This window comes from Mustela nigripes, chromosome 4, assembly GCF_022355385.1.
Source record: "Mustela nigripes isolate SB6536 chromosome 4, MUSNIG.SB6536, whole genome shotgun sequence".
Lineage (NCBI taxonomy): Eukaryota > Metazoa > Chordata > Mammalia > Carnivora > Mustelidae > Mustela > Mustela nigripes.
The window spans coordinates 181744257-181764682 of record NC_081560.1 but is presented as its reverse complement, the minus strand read 5'-3'; the positions used below and the strand labels follow the sequence as shown (position 1 = coordinate 181764682).

Genomic DNA, 20426 nt, shown 5'->3' with positions numbered 1-20426 from the left:
TTTGTCTTCTTCAAAGCATTTAACAAACAACAATTTGTAATGGCTTTGTTTACCCCATTTAGACCCATCACCAACCATGAACTATAAGCTCCACTGGGAAGGGTCACGCAGGCCTTGTTCACATTTCTATCCCCAGATCTATCCACCACCAAAGCTAGTGCTCAACGAGCACATATTTAATAAATGAACCCAAACACCACAGAATCTTCAAATATATACATATATAAATGTATGTATACAGACGTGTGTGTACATATATGTAAACGCACACTCATACGTAATGCCAAGGTAGGAAGCATGTGCCTTTCTTATAGTATTTCTAAAGAATTCATTAAAAAGATGGAAATAAAAATTTTTCTGAACATCAGTGTTGATAAGCCTTAAGATTCTGTTATAATACATCTTTTCCTCAGGCCAGAATTTTTTTTAAATAAAATGTGTAAGAGTGTGTACATGCACACATGCACATGTTTGAATGTGTGTTTGTGTGTTCATTTATATTTAGTGTATGTATATTCAATCTGCATTCTTTGCTGATGTGTTTGACCACTCACTGAAATTTGTGATTTCATTTAAAAAAGTAATACTTGCAGTACTTCCACAATCAGACACATGCAGAGTGGTGAATAATTTCAGTAACCCAACATACATGTGTATTCCCAGGTGAAACAAAATGTTCTTATTTCAGCTCTCATAATGCAAACGAGTATCTTTTTTGTGGTCTATACAGCACCACTTTTTTGGGGGGTGGTGCATTTCTGTGCTCTTTACTGATGATTTCACTGTTCAAATTCAAAATGGTCCCCAAGCACATGGTGAAGTGCTGCCTAGTGGTCCCAAGCACAAGAAGTTCTGATGTGTGTTATGGAACAAACATGGGGGATAAGCTCTGTTCAGACAGGAGTTGTAGTGCTGCTGCCTCTGAGTTCAATGTTAATGAATTAACAAAACAAACACAAAACAAAGTTAAAAATTGCTCAGTTGATGAAAATTTTGTGACAAGAGGCTAACAGGAACCTAACCTGTATTTCCCCTATGAGCAATCAACATTTCAGTGTTTGCAGCAACTTTACAGAATAAAACTATCAAGGATAAGAACTGATTGCATCTATGTATATAAGTGCTTGAATTCCATTCAGGTAAACCCCAAGCAGTGTGTGTGTGTGTGTGTGTGTGTGTGTGTGGTATTTTTTTAATCACCTAGATATATCATAATCAAACTGCTGAAAACTAAGGATAAAGAGAAAGTCTTGAAGGCAGTCAGACAAGAAAACATACATTGCAGGTAGAGAAATAAAGATAAGAATTTCTCACAGAAATTATGCAAGCTGAAAGACAGTGGAATATCTTTCAAGTATCACAGGATCAAAAATGGGTGAAACATCTTCATAGGCAAATAAAAACCAAGAGACTCAACCTATATTAGATAAACACCTCAAGAACTTTAAGGAAATTCTTCAGGCAAAGGGAATATAATACCAGACTGAAACTTGGATCCACATAAAGAAAAAAAAAAATGCCAGAAATGCCAAAAAGATCAGGGAAATGGAGGGGAGGGAGAATATATTTTTTCAAAATAAATCCCTATGTCTACTTAATGGCAGGAGACTGAATGCCTTCACCCCAGGCTCAGTAATAAGACAAGAGTATCATCTCACTACTCCTGTATGTTATAGTATCAACCCTAGCCAATGCAATATGACAAGAAAAAAAAAATAGAAGGCACACAGATTATGAAAAAAACTAAACTGTCATTATCTGCAGATAACATAATTGTCTATGTAAAAAATCCCCTCAAAAGTTACTAGATCTAATGGGTTTAGCAAGACGACAGGACATAGGTCAATATGTAAAAATCAGCTGCATTTCTCCCTACTTCACATTACATATAAAAATTAACTCAAAATGGATCAAGAACCTGAATGCAAGAGCTAAAATGATAAAATTCTTAGAAGAAAACAAAGGTGTAAATCTTAACAATGGAAGAAAAAGAAGAAAAATAGATAAATTGGACATCAAAATTAAAAATTTTACTGTTTCACTGGACATCATCAAGAAAGTATAAGACAGCTTACAGAATGAGAGAAAATATTTACCAAGCATGCATCTCATACAGGACTTCTATGTAAAAGACATAAAGAATTCTAATAGCTCAATAATTAAAAGACGATTTAAAATGTGCCAAGGACTGAACAGACACTTTTCAAAGAAGATATACAAATGTCCAATTAACACATGAAAAGATGCCCAACATCATTAGCCACCAGGAAAATGGAAACCAAAACCACAGTGAGAACCTCTTCACATCCAACAGGATGGCTAGTATCAAAAGAACAGATAATAACAAATGTTGGTGAGTATGTGGAGAAACTAGAATCCTCATATACAGCTAGTAGGAACGTAAAATGGTATAGCCTCTTTGGAAAATCTGGAAGTTTCTCAAAAAGCTAAACACAAAGTTACCATATGAATCAGAAATTTCACTCCTCTTTACATACTCAAGAGAAATGAAAACACATGTTCACACAAAAACTTGTAATTAATGTTCACAGCAACATTATTCATAATGCCTAAAAAGTGAGAAATATCTAAATGTCCATTAATACATGAATGTGGTATACTGGTAGAGTAGAATATTATTCACCAATAAAAAGGTACAGAGTACTGACACATGCTAATGCACAAATGAACCTTGAATGAAGGGGGAAGGAAGCTAGGCACAAAAGGACACATATTGTGTCATTTCATTTATATGAAGTGTCTAGAATAGACAAATCTAGAGACAGAAAGTATTTTACTGGATACCTAAGGATGACGGGAATGAGGGGATGGGGAGCAGCTACTAACAGATGCAGGGTTTCTTCTCAGTGTGATGTAACTGCAGTGCTGGCTACATAATTCTGACTATATTAAGAACCATGGAATTGTACACTATAAGCTGGTAAATTTTATGCTGTATCTCAATAAAGCTGTTATCAAAAAGAAATAAACCAAAACCCCCAGATCTTGATCTCTAATCTTCCCTAAGATTTCAGATCACTGTAATTCAATTGCACCAGGCGTCTCAGACTTTGCATGTTGAAAACTTAAACTCACTGATTTCACACCTATTCCCCTTGTCATAGCCACGCTATCATTTGGTTATTCAAAGAGAACTTGGAATCATTCTAGTCCCTGACTCTCCTTAAGCTGATGACTATAAAAGCTATCCAGTTTATTTCTTCAGCAGCTCCTGAATATGACTCCTTCCTGCCTCAGCTTTATTTTAGGCCCTTAGAATTTCCTGCCAAAATTTCTGCAGAAGTCTCCTAAATGATCCCACTGCCTCATCTTGCCTTTCTGCAAGAAATCCTCCACTGCTGCCAGAGTAAATTTTTCTAGAATACAAACACAGCCTTATCAATTGCCTAGTTAAAAATCCAAATTCCTTTAGAACCTTCTAACACTTTTAGGACAGATCAATTTCCCTGGATGCTTCCCCTTCTATCATCCTTTGGCCATATCCCAACTTCTAGCCATCTTTATACCCCACTACTTACCACTGTGTACAGTCTTCTTTTTACCTGTGGTACTCCTCCCATTCTTCACTCGGTTAACTACTGTTTACCAGTCCCTAAACTGGAAAGACTCCTGTGATCCTCCCCTGATCCCTACAACTAGGTGTTATGTAGCCTCCTTTGTCCCTATGCATTCACTTAGCATACTGTATGTCTGTGTCTTCATTGTTCCTCACTAGACAACGGATTGCTTGATGACTTTCATCTCTATATCCTTAGCATATGCTAAGTGCTCAAAACTAATGAATGAATGAGTGTTCTGGTAAATGGCAGAACAGGTGTTATCCATCATCTTTAAAATCACCTAAGACCTAGTATTTAATAGCTCATCCTGGATTGTCATTAAATCATTTATATGGAACTGTGAGGCTACCCCAAATGAATTATTATGTTTAAAAGCTATTTAACATTTACATATATCACTTAATAAGAATCTAGTGATATTTAAAACTTCAGAATAGGCAACATGTTATAGGATGAAAGTGGGATTTGACTTACCTTGACCACATCAGCTTTATGTTTTTCTAAAACTTGAAGAGTTTGGGCAGTATTGGAATCGATCACTACCACAAGTGAGTGACATCCATAAGCAATTAAGCCTTGCCAGCCCCTAACAAAACAGTGATATTAAAATTTAAGCACAAAACAAAGACTTCTCTCTTGCCAAGAGGCATGCTAGAATCAATCACAAATCTAACACGTACTACCATGAACAAAATCATTATCGAAGCATACAGGCCAGTTTTTTGCCTTATCCCTTTAAATAAAATGTCCGGCTAACCTAGAAATGCTGACATTCGTTTTTCATGTGGAGAAAAAAAAAAAAAAAGGCTCTAAGTGACATGCACATACACCCCTGAAGACGTATAGACAAACCCCTGCCGTCTATTTGTCTTTAGGGACGCGCACCTTGTCTTATTCAACTTGGACCCCTGAGCACCCACCACCAAAGTCCCCGAGATCATGTTCCGTAAGCATCTGTGACTAGTCCTGGCCCTTCCAACCAGATACAAGGACACACACTGGACAGAAGGTTTCCTCCCTCTGGCCAACATTCCCAGCAGCCCCCCCCCCGCCCCCCGCAGAATTCCGCTTTCCATCCAAGCACTAACGTCCAGAGGTGCAGTGCTAGCTTACAGTGAGAAGGTCAAGGGGAGGGGACAGGTGCGGGGACAGGCGCCTGGCACGGGGCCGGGCAAGCTGTGGAATGACGAAAGGTAAGCAGCGGGGATATGAAGGAGAGAAAAGGGAAAGATAAACTGGGGAGGAGACGGGGACAGGGGAGCTGGCGGTGGAGGGAGAGGAGCCTGGAGGGGGGAGCGCAGGTGAAGACGGGCGGACGGGATGGGGAAAGAGAAACACGCCCGGGAGAAACAGGGCCACTCCATTCGCACAGGGAAGGTTCACACCTGGGGCATTTCCTGTTTTCACAGTAACAACAAAAACCCAGCACTGGAAGAAAACCTCTAGCGCGAGGGCAGCACCCAGGCTTGGCGAGGCCAAAGGCGCCAGGGGCTGAAACCTCTTGTTCCCCTTCCCCTACACACTCATGGCCCAGCCCGGCGGCCTCCAAGCCCGGCGCCCTCACCAGTCCACCGCCGCCTTGTTGTGAGCATTGAGGGCCCCCGTGAGGGTGCGCGCCGACACCTTGAAGTTCACAGTGAAGGGCAACATCGCCTCAGCTCAGCCGGGCCCTCGGCGCCCACCGGCAACCAGGAAGCGGCGGCCCCTGCGCTTCCGTTCCTAACAGAGTCCGGGTGGCTCCGTGAGCGCCGCCGTTTGGTTCCGTCGGGTGCAAGTGTCCACCACCTTGGATTCCGCCTTCTTCAGGTTCCGGGCTCAGCCTGTTCAGGCTCCTTCCAAGTCCGCCCGCCGCCCACTTGGTGCTGCCAGCCCGAGCAGGGAGGGGCTGTGCTGCTTTCCACTCTTTTCTTCACGTTGGGACTGCGTAGGCCTCTGTACCCTGCAGGAAATCCTGAAAAGCAAGAGCTGAAAGCCCCAGTTAGCCTTTCTGACTTTGGTCTGTTAGCTCAGGACAGCGACCGAATGCCAGGCACTGTCGTAGGCATCGGGTGTGAGGCGAAGAGGAGAAGCGGAGAACCCCGGCTCTCAAGAAGTTATAGAACAAATAGAGGAACATGACGGGGTGAAATGGATAGAAGGAATGAGATGAATGGCTCTAAAATAAACAATTTCTAAATCTGGAGATCACTCCACTTCTGGTCTTGAAAATACTTGAAAAAATACATGACTCCTGAGGCCAGCTGCTGGGGGGCGGGGGGGGGGCAGCTTTCATTTTGCACGTTCTGCTCTGTCTCTCTCCTCTGTGCTCAGGGCATCATCTACACTGTTGATCCATAAGAAGAGTGTGTAAAGCAACTAAAGCATTTATTTGGGATTTTACGGGTTGTAATCCATGGAGCACAGAGTTCGCTGAAATCAAATGTATTCTCTGAATTGCCAGGGAGTGGGAGCTCAGTCTGAAAAAGGCAAAAACCGCAAGGTTACATACTTGTTGGGAAAGATTTAAGATTGGTGCTGGCAGAGTTTGCAGTCACCATCTGATACACGTGTAGCTATCTAGCTAACAGGTGTTATATTCTCCTTATTTTGGTTCAAAATAGAATGATGCATCCCAGGAAGTGATGGAGTTGGAACTGACAAAAGTCAGAAGTTCCTGGTGTTGGGAGGATTGAAGCAGGAGAGGGGCAGAGGTCGTACTACTTCTGCATGGGCATCCACCCCACTCTGTTTAGGGACACTCTTACAATCCTTACCTCATTTGAATCTTTCACAATACCCTTTACTGTTAACACTTGCCATGATATTTTCCCAGCAATAATTTTTGGCAGATGTCTGTTTCTTCCCAATGTATTTGACACAAAGGACAAAATAATTGGTGATGTTGTCACTTCAGGGTTGTGTGTGTGTGTGTGTGTGTGTGTGTGTGTGTGTGCACCTTTCACTCTGAGAAAACAGCTTTTTCAAAGATCATCTCCAAAAGTGTCTTAGTAGTTAAAGTCAGTGAGTGCGTTTTGTCTCTTAATTGTTCTCTGACAACTGCTGCTGCTTCCCTTTCCCGTCCTGCTCCACATCCTTCCCTACTGCTTTTGGGGCAATCAGAGATGCCAATAACCATAGGTTTAAATTTATCACTCCCTTATTAAAACTCTTTGATGCTTCCTGTGACAGAGCTTATGAATTGGCTCCCCAAATTCATTTTCCCCTTCTTTCATAGGGACAGAAGCACCAATTGTATCTGAGCACATTGTCCTTCTATGAAATGAACACATATCCCAGCTTCCCTTACAACTAGATCAAGCCATAGGACTAAATTCTAGCCAATGTGATATGAGTGGAAATATTTTATAGTGACCTCTGTGAAATCACTCTCCTGTGCTATACTGTGTTATTTCAATATACATACCCTACTTGACTGTTATCTGCATATATGTATGTCTAGAAAGGGAGACTAATGTATTTTTAGGTAACTGCAATAACAGAGAAAAAGTACACCCTTCTAGACTTTGAACTCCTTTCAGAAAGAAACCAAATCCCAATCTTTCTTTGTCCACAATGCCAACCATTCATCCTGATATGCAGTTGGTCCTCAATAAATGATTAAAGGAGCAGGAGTTTTATTTTTTTAAGGCTTTATTTATTTATTTGACAGGCAGAGAGGCAAGCAGAGAGAGAGGAGGGGAAGAAGACTCCCTACTCAGCAGAGAGCCTGATACAGGGCTTGATCTCAGGATCCTGGGATCACGACCTGAGCTGAAGGCAGAGGCTTTAACCCACTGAGCCACCCAGGCACCCCAGGAGTGGGAGTTTTAAATGACCACAAGCATAAGGTCAATCAAGGTTTGAGGTGACAACGAGGAGTCAGTGATGGTGCTCACAGATGGAGAAGAACAGCAAGTAACCTTCTTGGAGGAAGAGGGATTAATTAGTTTAAATCTGCAAGCTACCTCGAGGACATGAATGTTGAGCACTCAGGGCAAGGATGGATAACCAGCTGGGACTGGGACAAGGGTATGTTTCCCATGGTACAAGAGTATGAATTAAATATGTTAATGGATATTTATGGCCTTCTCTGAAGCATCTGTCTTGGCCGGTGTGGAGACAGATTATTGAACAGGCTGAAATATTGATCTCTTTAATAGGACAGAACCTACACTCCTCTTCCATTCTTGAAAAACTACTATTTTGCCTCATGCCTATGCAGACATCAACTCCAAATCATGGTAATGGGGACCCAGAGCATCTATCCAGTGCTATATAACTTGCATCCGTAAATTAGAGTGACTTTTTTTTCCTCTCTTTCTTTTAAAATTGGTGGAGATAAGAGTATGAGTGACCCTTGAACAACACGAGTTTGGACTCGACTTATATGCAGATGTTTTTCAGTAAATATAGGACTGTAAATGTATTTTCTCTTCCTCATGGTTTTCTTTTTTTCCCCTAGCTTACTTTATTGTAAGAAAACAGTATATAACATATAACATACAAAATATGTGTTAATCAACTATTTATGTTAGGGGTTCCTGGGTGGCTCAGTGGGTTAAAGCCTCTGCCTTCGGCTCAGGTCATGATCCCGGGGTCCTGGGATCGAGCCCCAAATCGGGCTCTCTGCTCAGCAGGGAGTCTGCTTCCACCTCTCTCTCTCTGCCTGCTTCTATGCTTACTTGTGATCTCTGCCTGTCAAATAAATAAATAAAATCTTTAAAAATAAAACAAAAAAACTACTTATGTTATCGGTAAGGCATCCAGTCAACAGTGGGCTATCAGTAGTGAGGTTTTGGAGGATCCAAAATTTATATGCAGAATTTCAACTGCATGGGGGTTGGCACTCCAAACCCCTCATTGTTCAAGTGTAGAGTGTATAATGGTGATAGTTCTTTAAAAAAAAAAAAAGATTTTATTTATTTATTTGAGAGAGAGAAAGAGAGAGCATGAGTAAGAGAGAGTATGAACACGGGTGAGGGGTGGAGAGGCAGAGGGAGAGGGATAAGCAGACTCCCTGCTGAGTGGGGAGCCCAATGTGGGGGGTTAGATCCTAGGACCTGAGCTACCCCAATGGTGATATTTCTGATTGCTAGTCTGCTTAGGGATAAAGATGGAAATAATAGATAACTGAACAAAGCACTTACTTCATTAACTTTCCAAGGTTGTGTCAGAAAAAATGATGGTAAATAGAACATGATGGAGATTTGAACATGATGGAGATGTTGAGGATGAAGATGATGAAGTCGATACCTTACTGCTGAAGACTCCTGAAATGTCAGGTGCTATGATCTACCCTTTACCTGTATCAGCTCCCTTAATTGACTCAAATTCACAAGACCATGATCACAAGTGTCCTATAGATGACAAAAATGAAGATTCATAGAGTTGTCTAAAGTTATGCGGCCAACAGGAGGCAGAGCCAGTGTTGGAACTCGGGTGAGTCTGATTCCAAAACTCAAGCTGTTAACTACCGGCCACAGCATGCTGCCCTCCATAACACAACCCACTCCACAGCCCACATGCAGTGAACTCCAGCTGCCTGGAAGCACAGGATTAATCAAGAACACAGATTTATAGAGATAGGATTCATAAACCCTATAATTCATCTACTGAACATGCACAATTTGGCGATGTTCACAGAGTTTTGCAGCCATCACCTCCATCAGTTTTAGGATGTTTTTAATCACTTCATAAAGAAACCTTGCCCCCATTAACAGTCACTCCCCATTTCTTCCCGACCTCCCTGGCCCCTTCCCCATCCTTAGGCAGCCACTGCTCTCCTGTCTCCATAAACATGTCTCTTCTAGATGTTTCATATGAATGGAATCATATCCCACATAGCCCTTTATGCCTGGCTTCTTTCTTTTAGCGTAATGTTTTCAAGATTTGTTCGTGTTGAAGCATGCATCCGTACCCTATTCCTTTTCATTACTGCATAACATTTCATCGTTTGGATATACCACCTTTTATTTATCCACTCCCCCATTTATGAGCATTTGTGTTGTCTCTACTTTCCAGTTATAACAAACGCCACTGCTAGGAACATTCCTGTACACTTTTTTTGTGTGAACATGTCTTTTCATTTCTCTTGGGTTTATATTAAGGAGTGGAATTGCTGACTCATATGGTAACTCTATATTGAACTTCTTGAGGAACTGCAGGACTGTTTTCCAAAGAGGAAACATTCTCATCAGCATATAAAAATTCCAGTTTCTCCACACCACAACATTATTTATCTCTGTCTTTTTTTAATTATTATTATAGTCATTCTAGTGGGTGTGAAGTGGTTTTGATTTGTATTTCCCAGATGGCTAATGATACTGAGCATCTTTTTATGTGCTCAATCCCTGTTTATATATCTTCTTTGAAGAAATGTCTATTCAGATCCTTTGCTCATTTTCAAGTTTGATTGTCCTTTTACTATTGAGTTATAAAAGTTCTTTGTATGCTCTAGATACATTGTCTCTAATTAGACTTGAAAAACTTTCTCCCATTCTGTAGGTGACAACATAGATTTGAGCCACTTGGCTGAGCAAATATTGCCAATAAGTTTAAGCAGTGCAGTCAAGATCTTATTCCCCAAACTAAGAAAGATAGCAGTGACCTGGTTCTGGACTAATTGTGGAAAGGTAAGGGAACATAATTCTGTGTATGAGAACAGGGCACACACACACCCCCGCCAGGAATAATGAAATTGATCGAAGAGAAAAAATCTGTGGATCACTTATTACTTCCTTCATTTTATTTTTCTTATTTTACTATTTGTACAGCTTTAATTTGTGTTTTTCTTTTAATTTATTTCACTCGAAATGGCAGGCTAATGAACAGCTTCAGGCACACTGTTGGTAATCATGCTCAATTTCTGACCTTCACACTTGTCCAAATGTCTTCTAGCTCTCCTGTGTGCATGAGTCCGTGGAAACCAAGCATGGTATGTAATCCTTTACAGGTCTTTTTAATGCCCTTCTATTACTAATACAAAGTTTCATTTTTTGAGGATTTAATCATGTGTTAGGCAGTGAGATAAGGACTTTCCAAGTTAGCTAAGCTTTTTAATCCTTGCTCTGGATTTTCTTCTCCTGACCCTCCTCTCCTGGGGGAGTCATGGACAGTTATCATCAGTAAAAGAAAAGCATTTGTTGTGACCTTGGACAGACAGAATACTTGACCTCCATAAACCTCTTCTTTTTCTCCTATTATTTAGAGGCAGGGGAATAATTATCCGTGGATGATTAAGAGCATTACAATAGACAATATATTTTAAAAGGCTAATGTAGCACTTAGATTCCTAAGCACCTTCCTGTTTACTGACAGAACTGGGAATGAATCTAGACCTCCTGGACAGCACTGGCCTATCTAAGCTATAACACCTTGAATGCAAAGAAAGGTCTTCCCTCTTTAAAGGACAGCCTGCAAGAGAAGTACTAATTGGAGTACCTGGGTAGTTCAGTGGGTTAAGCGTCTGCCTTTAGCTCAGGTCATGATCTCAGAGTCCTGGGATTGAGCCCCACATCGGGCTCTCTGCTCAGCAGGGAGCCTGCTCCCCTCTCCCACTGCCCCCGCCTGCCTCTCTGCCTGCTTGTGATCTGTGTCTGTCAAATAAATAAATAAAATCTTTTTTTAAAAAAGAGAGAGAAGTACTAAAAAGGATTTGGGTAAAAGTGGCATTGAATTTGTTATCAGTCATAAGGATACCAAAACCATGGCAACCAGCGATTTAAAAAAAAAGGCTTAAGGGTCACCAACAGTGAACACAACAGGCAGTGTTTGGAAATCACAGTTCTGGACAGACCATGCTGAGGTGGGCCTGGGGTGGGAGTAACAAATCAGCACTTTCTAAAAGATGAAGCTGTCCTCCCACAGCCAAAGACATGGGCTGTTAGAGCTGCCAGGCAAGCTCCGTGTGGTGCTCTGCCAGGAGCCACCGGCAGGGATGGCTGTCCTGAGAACCACACTCTACTATTATAGTAGATGCTGCTTGGGGCTCACCTTGGGTGGCTGCGGGGACTGGCTTGAGTGCCTTTAGGATGATGCTACCGCATGTCTCTTCCAGACCTGGGTCCTCCGAGCCTCTCTTCTCAGGCTGTGTCCTCCCTCAAAATCTCTGGATGTTGGTTGCTCAGTTCCCCACCAACCATGGCATCAATATGTGCCAAGACATCAACCGCATTTGTTATTTTCTTAACACATTAGTATTTTCAATCAGGCAGTCCTCTATTATTTAAACAAAAGCTCTTGAATTCCAAACCCAACCTGCTTTCTTAGTGGTAGGTATCACCAACTCCATGTTCTCATGAAGGAACTTAACCTCAGACAGGTTAAGTGACTGACCCAAGATCCCACTTCTAGCCAGAGGCAGAGGCGAAACTCCATCCCCCAGGTTTTCTCACTCCAAAGCCAAGGTTCTGTCCAGGACACAGAGTCACTCCTCATGAGACACAGAAATAGCTGTGAAATTCTCCCAGGGGATGATATGGGGACCAGGAGAGCACGCTTAGCACAGTCAAAACATTTTAAAGGAAATTACCCCAGTTACATGGGTGCCACATTAAAGGGAGCACTGGACTGACAGCCTCGACTTGGCATCTTTTTTGTCTTTCCTCAGATTTTTCCTTCTGCCCACCCCTTCCTTCCTTAGGAATGACCATCAGGCTGACTTGTTATTTGGTCGCTGTCATTGCTGATGGCCTTTCATATGTACAAACTGCAAGTACTTATATCAATGCAATGGATTAGTTGCTGCACTTTGTGACATGGTAATAGAGGTTTATTAGACTAAAGGATGTTTTTGGAGGAAAGCAGTCATGGCAAAATGCATTTCTCCCAAGTAGGTCACGTGAGGGATGTGCTTCTCTTAGACCCTTAGCACAGGAGGGGAAGAAGGGTGTTGCTAGAAATGGGGAGGGCTTTGCAGTTGGACAGACACGAGATCTGTGACTCCGGGTGATTTTAGGGGATAAAAATGCATGTGAGATTCTCCAGTGTAATGGCTGTCCTGGCTACTAAGGGTGAGGACCCAGGTCTCCCTTTGCCTCTCAGTATCCCATTCTGGCCCTTTCTCTCTTTCCAGCCAGTCTACAAAATTGACCTGCCAGCCTATCTCATTCTTGGGGCCACGTGGGTTCTGTCAGTGCACGTTTATCTAGCTATTGGCTGTTTTTAAAGGAAGAATAAACTAGAGGACTTTCTTTTTTGATTTCTTCATCAGATTTTATTAGTCCAAGTAAACAGTGCTTTAACAATGTGTTCACAGAATAGCATTTCATAAATTAGATTAACCTAACAAGATTGTATCTGGTACATGATCATGATTTCTGGGAGGGAAAATGATCCCATTGATTTCTTGCTCTTCACAAGCTTGGACTTGGGTGGAGATAGATTGTGAGCCGCTCTAACAGGTTTACAGACTCTATAACGCTGTCTGGTCTTTCACAGGCTCCACTAATTGTTGTAATTAAAAATAAATGCCGGGTTGTCTCTGTTAACTTTGAATCTCTAAGGTTGCACTTGTCTTTCTGCCCAGGGTAGGTGACTGACTGACTTGTAAGTCAGATCTGCCCTGTGATGAGGCTTGAATGCAGATGGACTGAATCAGGAGACTCAAATACCAACATAAAACCAAGGGGGCTCCTACCACCCTGACCTATACCGAAAGCATTTATTCAGAATGCTTGTTTCACTCTTTTGAAATATGAAGAACAATATAATTTTTAGAAATGTGTCTGTAATCTTCACTTGCTGGTGTATCCATTATCACCTTGACACATTTACTCCCAGTTGTTCAAATGAAGATGTATTTTACATAGTTGCATAATATTCCACATCTTGTCAATCTTTTTCTTTGATCAGTCTATCAAAATTATTTTTGAAATATGTAGGTAGTCATCATAATTATCATTTGAATGACTCCACAGTAGTTGGTAGAGTGGACTTAGTTAGCTACTCTGCTGTTGCCTGATATAGAAGTCATTTCCAGTTTCTTAAATAATGAAGATAAAGCTGCTGTAAATATCTTTATGCCTATAGTTGGTTTCCATCCTATTAGGTTACTTCCCTAAAATAATTCATAGGAGGGAGTATAACGATCTCTGTTTTGCTAAAAATTACTAAATCACAAAATAAGTAAATGTGGGAATGCATTACACAGAAAGTGTGGAAGCTTTAGAAAAGCATAAATACAAAAAAATCAATTATATGATCACTGGTCAGATGGGCTTCTTTTAAGTGACTGTGTCTTCCTTTCAAAATGCATATACATGTTTTACTTTTTATAAAATTGAGGTCATACCATAAGCACTATTTTTACTCCCTTCTTTCCCACTCAGTAATCCGATGTAATTATTTGTAAATATACTCCACTAGGGAACAAGATACTGTCATTTGCAAGTATTTTACTAACTTAATCTGCCCTTTTCTGGTGAATTTTTTTGAAATACAGGAATTTAATGTTTTTAATGGAAAAAACAGTCATTGCTCGACTGTCCCACTGCCATTTGACGATGCAGTGTTCTGTAGTGGTCACAGTGAGTCTGACTCTAGGCCAGGAGTCAGTCACAGAAACTAATGCAAAGGAGCCATTTTGGAAGCCCTCAGGGGATGACCCAGGTGGCAGCTGCAGGAGGTACCAGCCCTCCTCCCCTCTCAGCCTGCTCCTCTCAGCGGCCTGTTCCAGTTCCCATGGGAGCACTGGTGTAGCAGGAGCTACGTCCCAGAATCTTTAGTCACTGCCTATGTGGATCCTGCAGGGAACCCACCTCCCCTGCGAGTCATTTAGCCCCACACCTGGGAGGCTAGTTCAGACAGTGGGAGACTGCTGCCAGACCCATGCATCTGCCTCAAGACACACCTAGCCGGTGGCTGCCAAACAAGCTGATTAATGACAAGTGGGCTTCTACCTCTGAAAGATGCTCTCTTGAAGGTGAAGTTAATACCCGGGGGTTTCCAGCCAGATTAACTAGGAAAGCCACGCCTGACTTTACTATGTGTCAAGTTCCCTACATTTTATCTCATTTGCAAGAGTTTCAACAGAAAGTGGAAAAGGAAAATGGCCATTAATCTTCTCGTGGCAGAATGTAGCGGTTATAAAAGCTAATTCTCTATTGGATCAGGCTTAAATTTCACTTAAGATATTTTAAAAGGGAAAGCCACTAGGATTCTTGCATAATTGTGGAAAGAGCATTTTATAAAACTTGATGAGCTACATACTGCTATTTATTGAGAAGCAGTATAGTAAATGGAAATACATGCTTCTGATTCTATATATGTATATGTATGTATAAAATATATATATATACATACATATATATATATGCATATATATGTATGTATATATATATATATGCATATATATATGTATGTATAAAATCACAGATATAAAAAAACGTTGGTAATGTTTTAGTTCCTACCATAACTTGCCATCTGGAAAATGGCAGCAATATTAAAATGTTCTCGTTTTGAGTCTTGCCTTTCCTAGCTGAGCGCTCTCTGGGGGCCCTGGAAGTGGGGGATGTGAGTTACTGCTGAGAGCCCAAACAGAAAGGGTATTTGGAGCGGCCATTATGGAAGACGTTTATGGTGTTTATGATTGAGGAATCCACTGCTTCTCTGCTTTAGTTAGCCCATAAGAACAGTCTTTACGCTGTAATATGTTCATGTCGGCATTATATTGGTATTACAGAATTTGCCTTAGGGCTCATTAATCTACAATAGGAGATAGTAGGTCCCTTCATAGGTACTGTAACGATTCGAGGAAGTGCTAATAACACAACATCAATTTTTAAACTGGGGAACTTCTCCATCCCTGAACAGTTCTTACTCTTCTAAAACAGTGTTTCAGGTACAGTAAAAATTTCCTTTATGCTCTGAAACCTGCATTCCCAATGCCCTCCTGGATCAAATCTGTCCCCCTGGGCAATGGTGCCCTCCCCTGCCTACTGCCCTTCTCCTCCCAACCTACCTAACCCATCCTCATTTGAGGTCACACATGTTCACAGAGCACTTGTTAGGGCTGGTGCTCTGGGTCCAGCTGGAGACCATCCACCCATCCGTGAGCACTGGGGATAGGGCAGTGAGGCAGGCTTTGTGGATCTCACTGTAAGCCAGGATAATGCCCCCCTTTTCCCCCCACTGCTGGGAATTCACTTATGCTGTTTCTTCTGTCTGGGACACCCTGTTGTCTTTCTTTGACTAGCTCTTCCACCTCCCTTAAAAATCAGATCTGGTATCTACTCTGGGAGGTCTTTCTAGAATCTCCAGATTCAAGGCTTAGTGCCAAAAGTGTCTGTTGCTAGACAGTGAAAAACACCAAGCATCTACCATGGCCTGTTCTTCTGGGTGCCCATGTGCACTTCTTCCTCCACGGACACTTACAAATAATGGCTCCTGGAAAGCAGGTTCACTCCCTCTTATACCTCAAAATGCCGCAGTGCACACTCAGAAGAAGGATTCATCCAAACGAATCAGTTCACCCGTTTCTGGATTGAATCATGTGAAATTGCCATTTTCCCACATCAAAAAATGATTGAATATGTTCATTTTCATAGGGTTCAAACTGACATTACGCTGAACTATCTTTCTCCAAACTAGCAGAATTCTGGATTGTAAAGGGGACAATGGACCCTAAGACTCATATCTCCCCAAAACACTTCTCTCATCAAGAAGGAAGTCCCTTGAACAGGAGTGACATTGTGTGGGCTACCATGATACATCTGGTGAGTCATGGAGGTCGGCTCCAGCAGAAGGCTGGCTGGTGGGCAGGAAAAGCAAACTGAAATTCAGAAAGAGGCCTCTTCCAGTGAGGGAGAAGCTCTGCTCTTTCACGATGGCATGAGTCTGGTGTAATTTACTGCCAGCTTACTTTACCCTATTGGGTCTTTAGAATTGGTTGCTGAATAGCAGTGTTAGGGTCACCTCCAGAGAGAGAAGTTCATGTTGAGCTCATCAGAGCCTCTGCTTCATGAGCAGGCTCTGGGCTTCCTGAAGAAGGAAGTCAGCTGACATCCTTAGGGCCTTTTCCCCCACGATCTCTTCCTACCATCGAGAGACTCTATCATAGACGGTAATTTTGATAACTCTCATGAGGCACAAATACTCTCATATTCTGGGTCCGATCACAGGGTGTACCCATATATCTCTCCCCAGTCCTCCTGTGACACCATCTCAATATTCATTATCTGGGTGAAGGAACTACATCATTTCCTATATGCTAGCAAGACAGCTTTAGACTCAGAGCAAGAGAAGCCCCAGGTGACACCAGAAATGAACTCTATCCATCCCCCAATACTTACCTGAAAAGACATTTCTCCAGGGAGCCTCTGCTGATGTTGGTTGCTGGTTGGGTTTTCCTAAAGCAGCTGCTGAGAAGGAGTTTTAAACAGATGTTTAAGGGGGGCACCTGGGTGGCTCAGTGGGTTAAAGCCTCTGCCTTCGGCTCGGGTCATGATCCCAGGGTCCTGGGATTGAGCCCCGCATCGGGCTCTCTGCTTGGCAGGGAGCCTGCTTCCTCCTCTCTCTCTGCCTGCCTTTCTGCCTACTTGTGATCTCTGTCAAATAAATAAAATATTTTTTTAAAAACCCAGATGGTTAAGGAGTAGCCGGACTCCAAGAAAGGACAGTGTCTTCCCAGAGGGATGAGAGTTGGGTTGTCCCCAGGTGCAGAGTTTCCTTAAAACAAAACACAAAAGCAAATTGCAGAACCCAGGGCTCAGGAAGAAGAGGAAGCACACAGAATTTTTAGTTGAATTTTGCAGTCACAGGTGGGGCCCTATGCTAGGGTTTTTTTTTTTTTTTTTTAAAGATTTTTATGTATTTATTTGAGAGAAAAAAACACGAGCAGGGTGGGGAGGAGCAGAGGGAACGGGAGAAGCAGACTCCCCTCTGAGCAAGAAAACCAACTCGGGGCTTGATCCCAGGACCTTGAGAACATGATCTGAGGAGAAGGAAGACATTTCACCTAATGAGCCACCCAGGTACCCCCGTGCTAGGGTTTTATAAGCATGATCCCTAGTTCTAGAACAGAGCCTTCCTTCTCAAAGAAATGCCAATGATCTCTACCCTAAAAACGTAACCAAAACTTGCAAGCAGCACACACACACTGTTGCTCAAATATTTAGAATTCCGTTATTTCTTTAGCAATCTTCACATAACCCAGAACAACGGGGAATATGAGACACTCGACAGAGGTGAGGTGGAGTGTGTCTGCCAAGTTTGTTCTTGATTCAAGTCTTCCAAGCATGATGTAGCACACTTTCGATCTAAAATAGAATTGTTTCCACCAGTCTGGTTTGGGGAGAAGGCTGACTTCATGGCGTTCATTTACAGCGCACAGGAAGCAAAGCCCATAAAATCCAAGTCAGCTTTCAGAAGGTTCAGTGTGATTAAACCCCCTCTCTACCCGCATTTACATCAACTCTCTGTTCCCTAGAGATAACTTCTGACTATCTTTTAGGTAAAGACTGTGCCTGGTAAAAAACTCTGGCCCCTCATAATGCTGACCAACAAGGTCTGGACATACGGCATATCTAAACACATCCACGGTTAGGTAGGAGAAGGAGTGGAAAGGGGGTGGACGGGGGGAGGGGGGTGCCAAGGCAGGGAGGGAGGGAGAATATGTAATGTGTAAGGTTTAATGCAATCTGCTTTACACTTTGCTGTTAGCAGGATTAGGGTGGAGTGGTTAAGAATGTGGGTTTTGGAGCCTGGCACACATAGACTTAACCACCCTGCTCGACTAAATCACATCATCTTTTTGAACCTCAACTTATTAATTCGTAATGTGAGAAAAATACCTACTAAACACTGTTGTTGTAGGGATTGAATGTGTTTCTGACAGCGCCTGGCATACAGTGAGCCTTAAGAAAGTGAAAATTAGCCCCTCTGATCATCAGGATGTGAACAGTGTTTTCTGTGGGCAGGAAAAGCCACGCGGACAATGCTTCTACGTGAGGCCATCCTAGGCAGCAGAAGTGATTAGGGATCCCTTCAGGGGATCGCTGCTCTTTGTCAGTGCCATCCACCTGCTCCTGCCGCCTTCATTCTTCAGCCTCCTGAGCAGAGTGAGACACGGATCTATGAACTGATCCACTTCTTGACAACACGCAATCCGGAACTAGGCCCTGCTTCCCTGAGTCCTCCTTAGAATGATCCAGCACAAACATATCCTACAAGAGGTCCTGTGCAACTCCCTCCTACCAGGACTCCAAGTGGTTCCTCTGGTGAACGTTCCCCTTGATGCAGGGAGGGAAACCTATTTGGGGTTCCTGGTGTGCTCTTCTCCACAGAGTTCGACAACATTAAAAGACACACTTGCTATGAAGTTCTCCGCCCCAGAGGGGCCTCCCAGCACCTAGAAGATGAGCCCTTTGTGATCCTCCCCCTTACCTGCCACTTTCCCACCTCGGTTCTTATCACTCCTGACACCATAGTCCATGTTTATCTCTTTATTGTTCATTTCTTTATTGAGTGCCTTCCCCACCCAGTTGTAAGGGAATCTGTCTCTTATTTTCTTCACTAGATCAGTGATAGGCACAATATGTAGGTGCTCAATGCATTGTCTGGAATTGTCTGGAATGAAGAATGAATGAATGAATGATTGAATAAAATTGTAAGCTCCTTTAGAACAGAAACCTGCCATAGGCATCTTCGTATAATTCAGTCTTCAGTGGGCACGCATGATTTGTTGAGTTCTTTATATGAGTACCTATAAAAACATTTCTTTCTTTCTTTTTTTTTTTTAGATTTTATTTATCTATTTATTAGATAGAGAGAGGGAGGGCACAGTGAGTGAGTTGGGGGAGGGGCAGAGGGAAGGAGACAAGCAGACTCCATGCTGAGCCTGGAGCCCAACACAGGGCTCCATCTCAGGACCCTGAGATCATGACCTGAGCCAAAGCCAAGAGCTGGACGCATAGCCAACTGAGCCATCCAGGTGCCCCGATATAAACATCTATTTCTCCATTGCTCTGTCCTTCAGTTTTCTCATCTGTAATATGGGGGTCAGCTTTCTCATAAGATCGTTGTAAAGACTGATTGAATGAATACATGCTTAGAAAATCTGGCACATGTTAAGTTCTATAAAAGTGTTAGCTGTTGGGGCACCTGTGTAGCTCCATCGTTATGTGTCTGCCTTCAGCTCAGGTCATGATCCCAGGGTCCTGGGTTCAAGCCCCACATCAGCGGGGAGCCTGCTTCTCCCACTCCCCCTGCTTGTGTTCCTTCTCTTGTTGTGTCTCTCTCTGTCAAATAAATAAATAAAAATTTTAACAAAAATTAAAAAATAAGTGTTAACTGTTACAATTACTATAGCCATGTATATTGTGGATATTAATTATAATATTATTTCAGTATTATTAAAATGACATGTTAATGTATGTTACTGTTATGGGATGTACCTAAAATTGATTTATTTTCTGCCAAAATGGTTTTTGACACAGAGATACAAGCACACAGCTACGACAGCCTGGTGTGGGGCCAGAAGTCAGGAGGACCTGCATTGTTCCCAGTACCCCTCACCTCAAGGCCTAGCATGGGATCCCCTCTGTGTGGTCCTTGTTAATGAGAAAGATTCCAGAAAGGATGCTATGGAGTAACCAACATCCTCTTCAGATTTTCTTTTCTAGTTCATTCCTTCTGGGGATAAAAGAGTCAAGCTAGTGTGTCAGACCTCTGAGGCCCAGAGGATGAGCAGGATAATATCACAGCCTGAGGTTAGTGTGACGGTTGTCAGTAGAAGGGCTCAAGGTGAGGGGCAGTGCTATGATCTGTTTGTGTGTGTGACCTGCCCCACCCCCAGTCATATGTTGAAAACCTAACCCCCAATGTGATGGTATTAGTAGATGGGTTCTTTGGGAGGTGATTTGATCACAA

At 42.4% G+C, this 20426-nt stretch overlaps 1 protein-coding gene across 2 annotated transcripts in view; it reads right to left on the bottom strand.

The window, feature by feature from the left end:
• WDR11 (WD repeat domain 11) overlaps positions 1–5683 on the bottom strand; it is a 58883-nt gene extending 53200 nt beyond the window's left edge. The window contains exons 1-2 of one of the 2 annotated variants that reach the window (XM_059398712.1): positions 5146–5683; positions 4056–4167 (exon numbers count right to left, since the gene is read on the bottom strand). In XM_059398712.1, the coding sequence (XP_059254695.1) occupies positions 4056–4167; positions 5146–5231 (198 nt within the window). In that variant the 5' untranslated portion in view covers positions 5232–5683. Of the gene's footprint in view, positions 1–4055; positions 4168–4966; positions 5022–5145 lie in introns of those variants that run through there. The other variant, XM_059398713.1, reaches the window with a different exon arrangement.
• Between the last annotated feature and the right edge of the window lie 14743 nt (positions 5684–20426).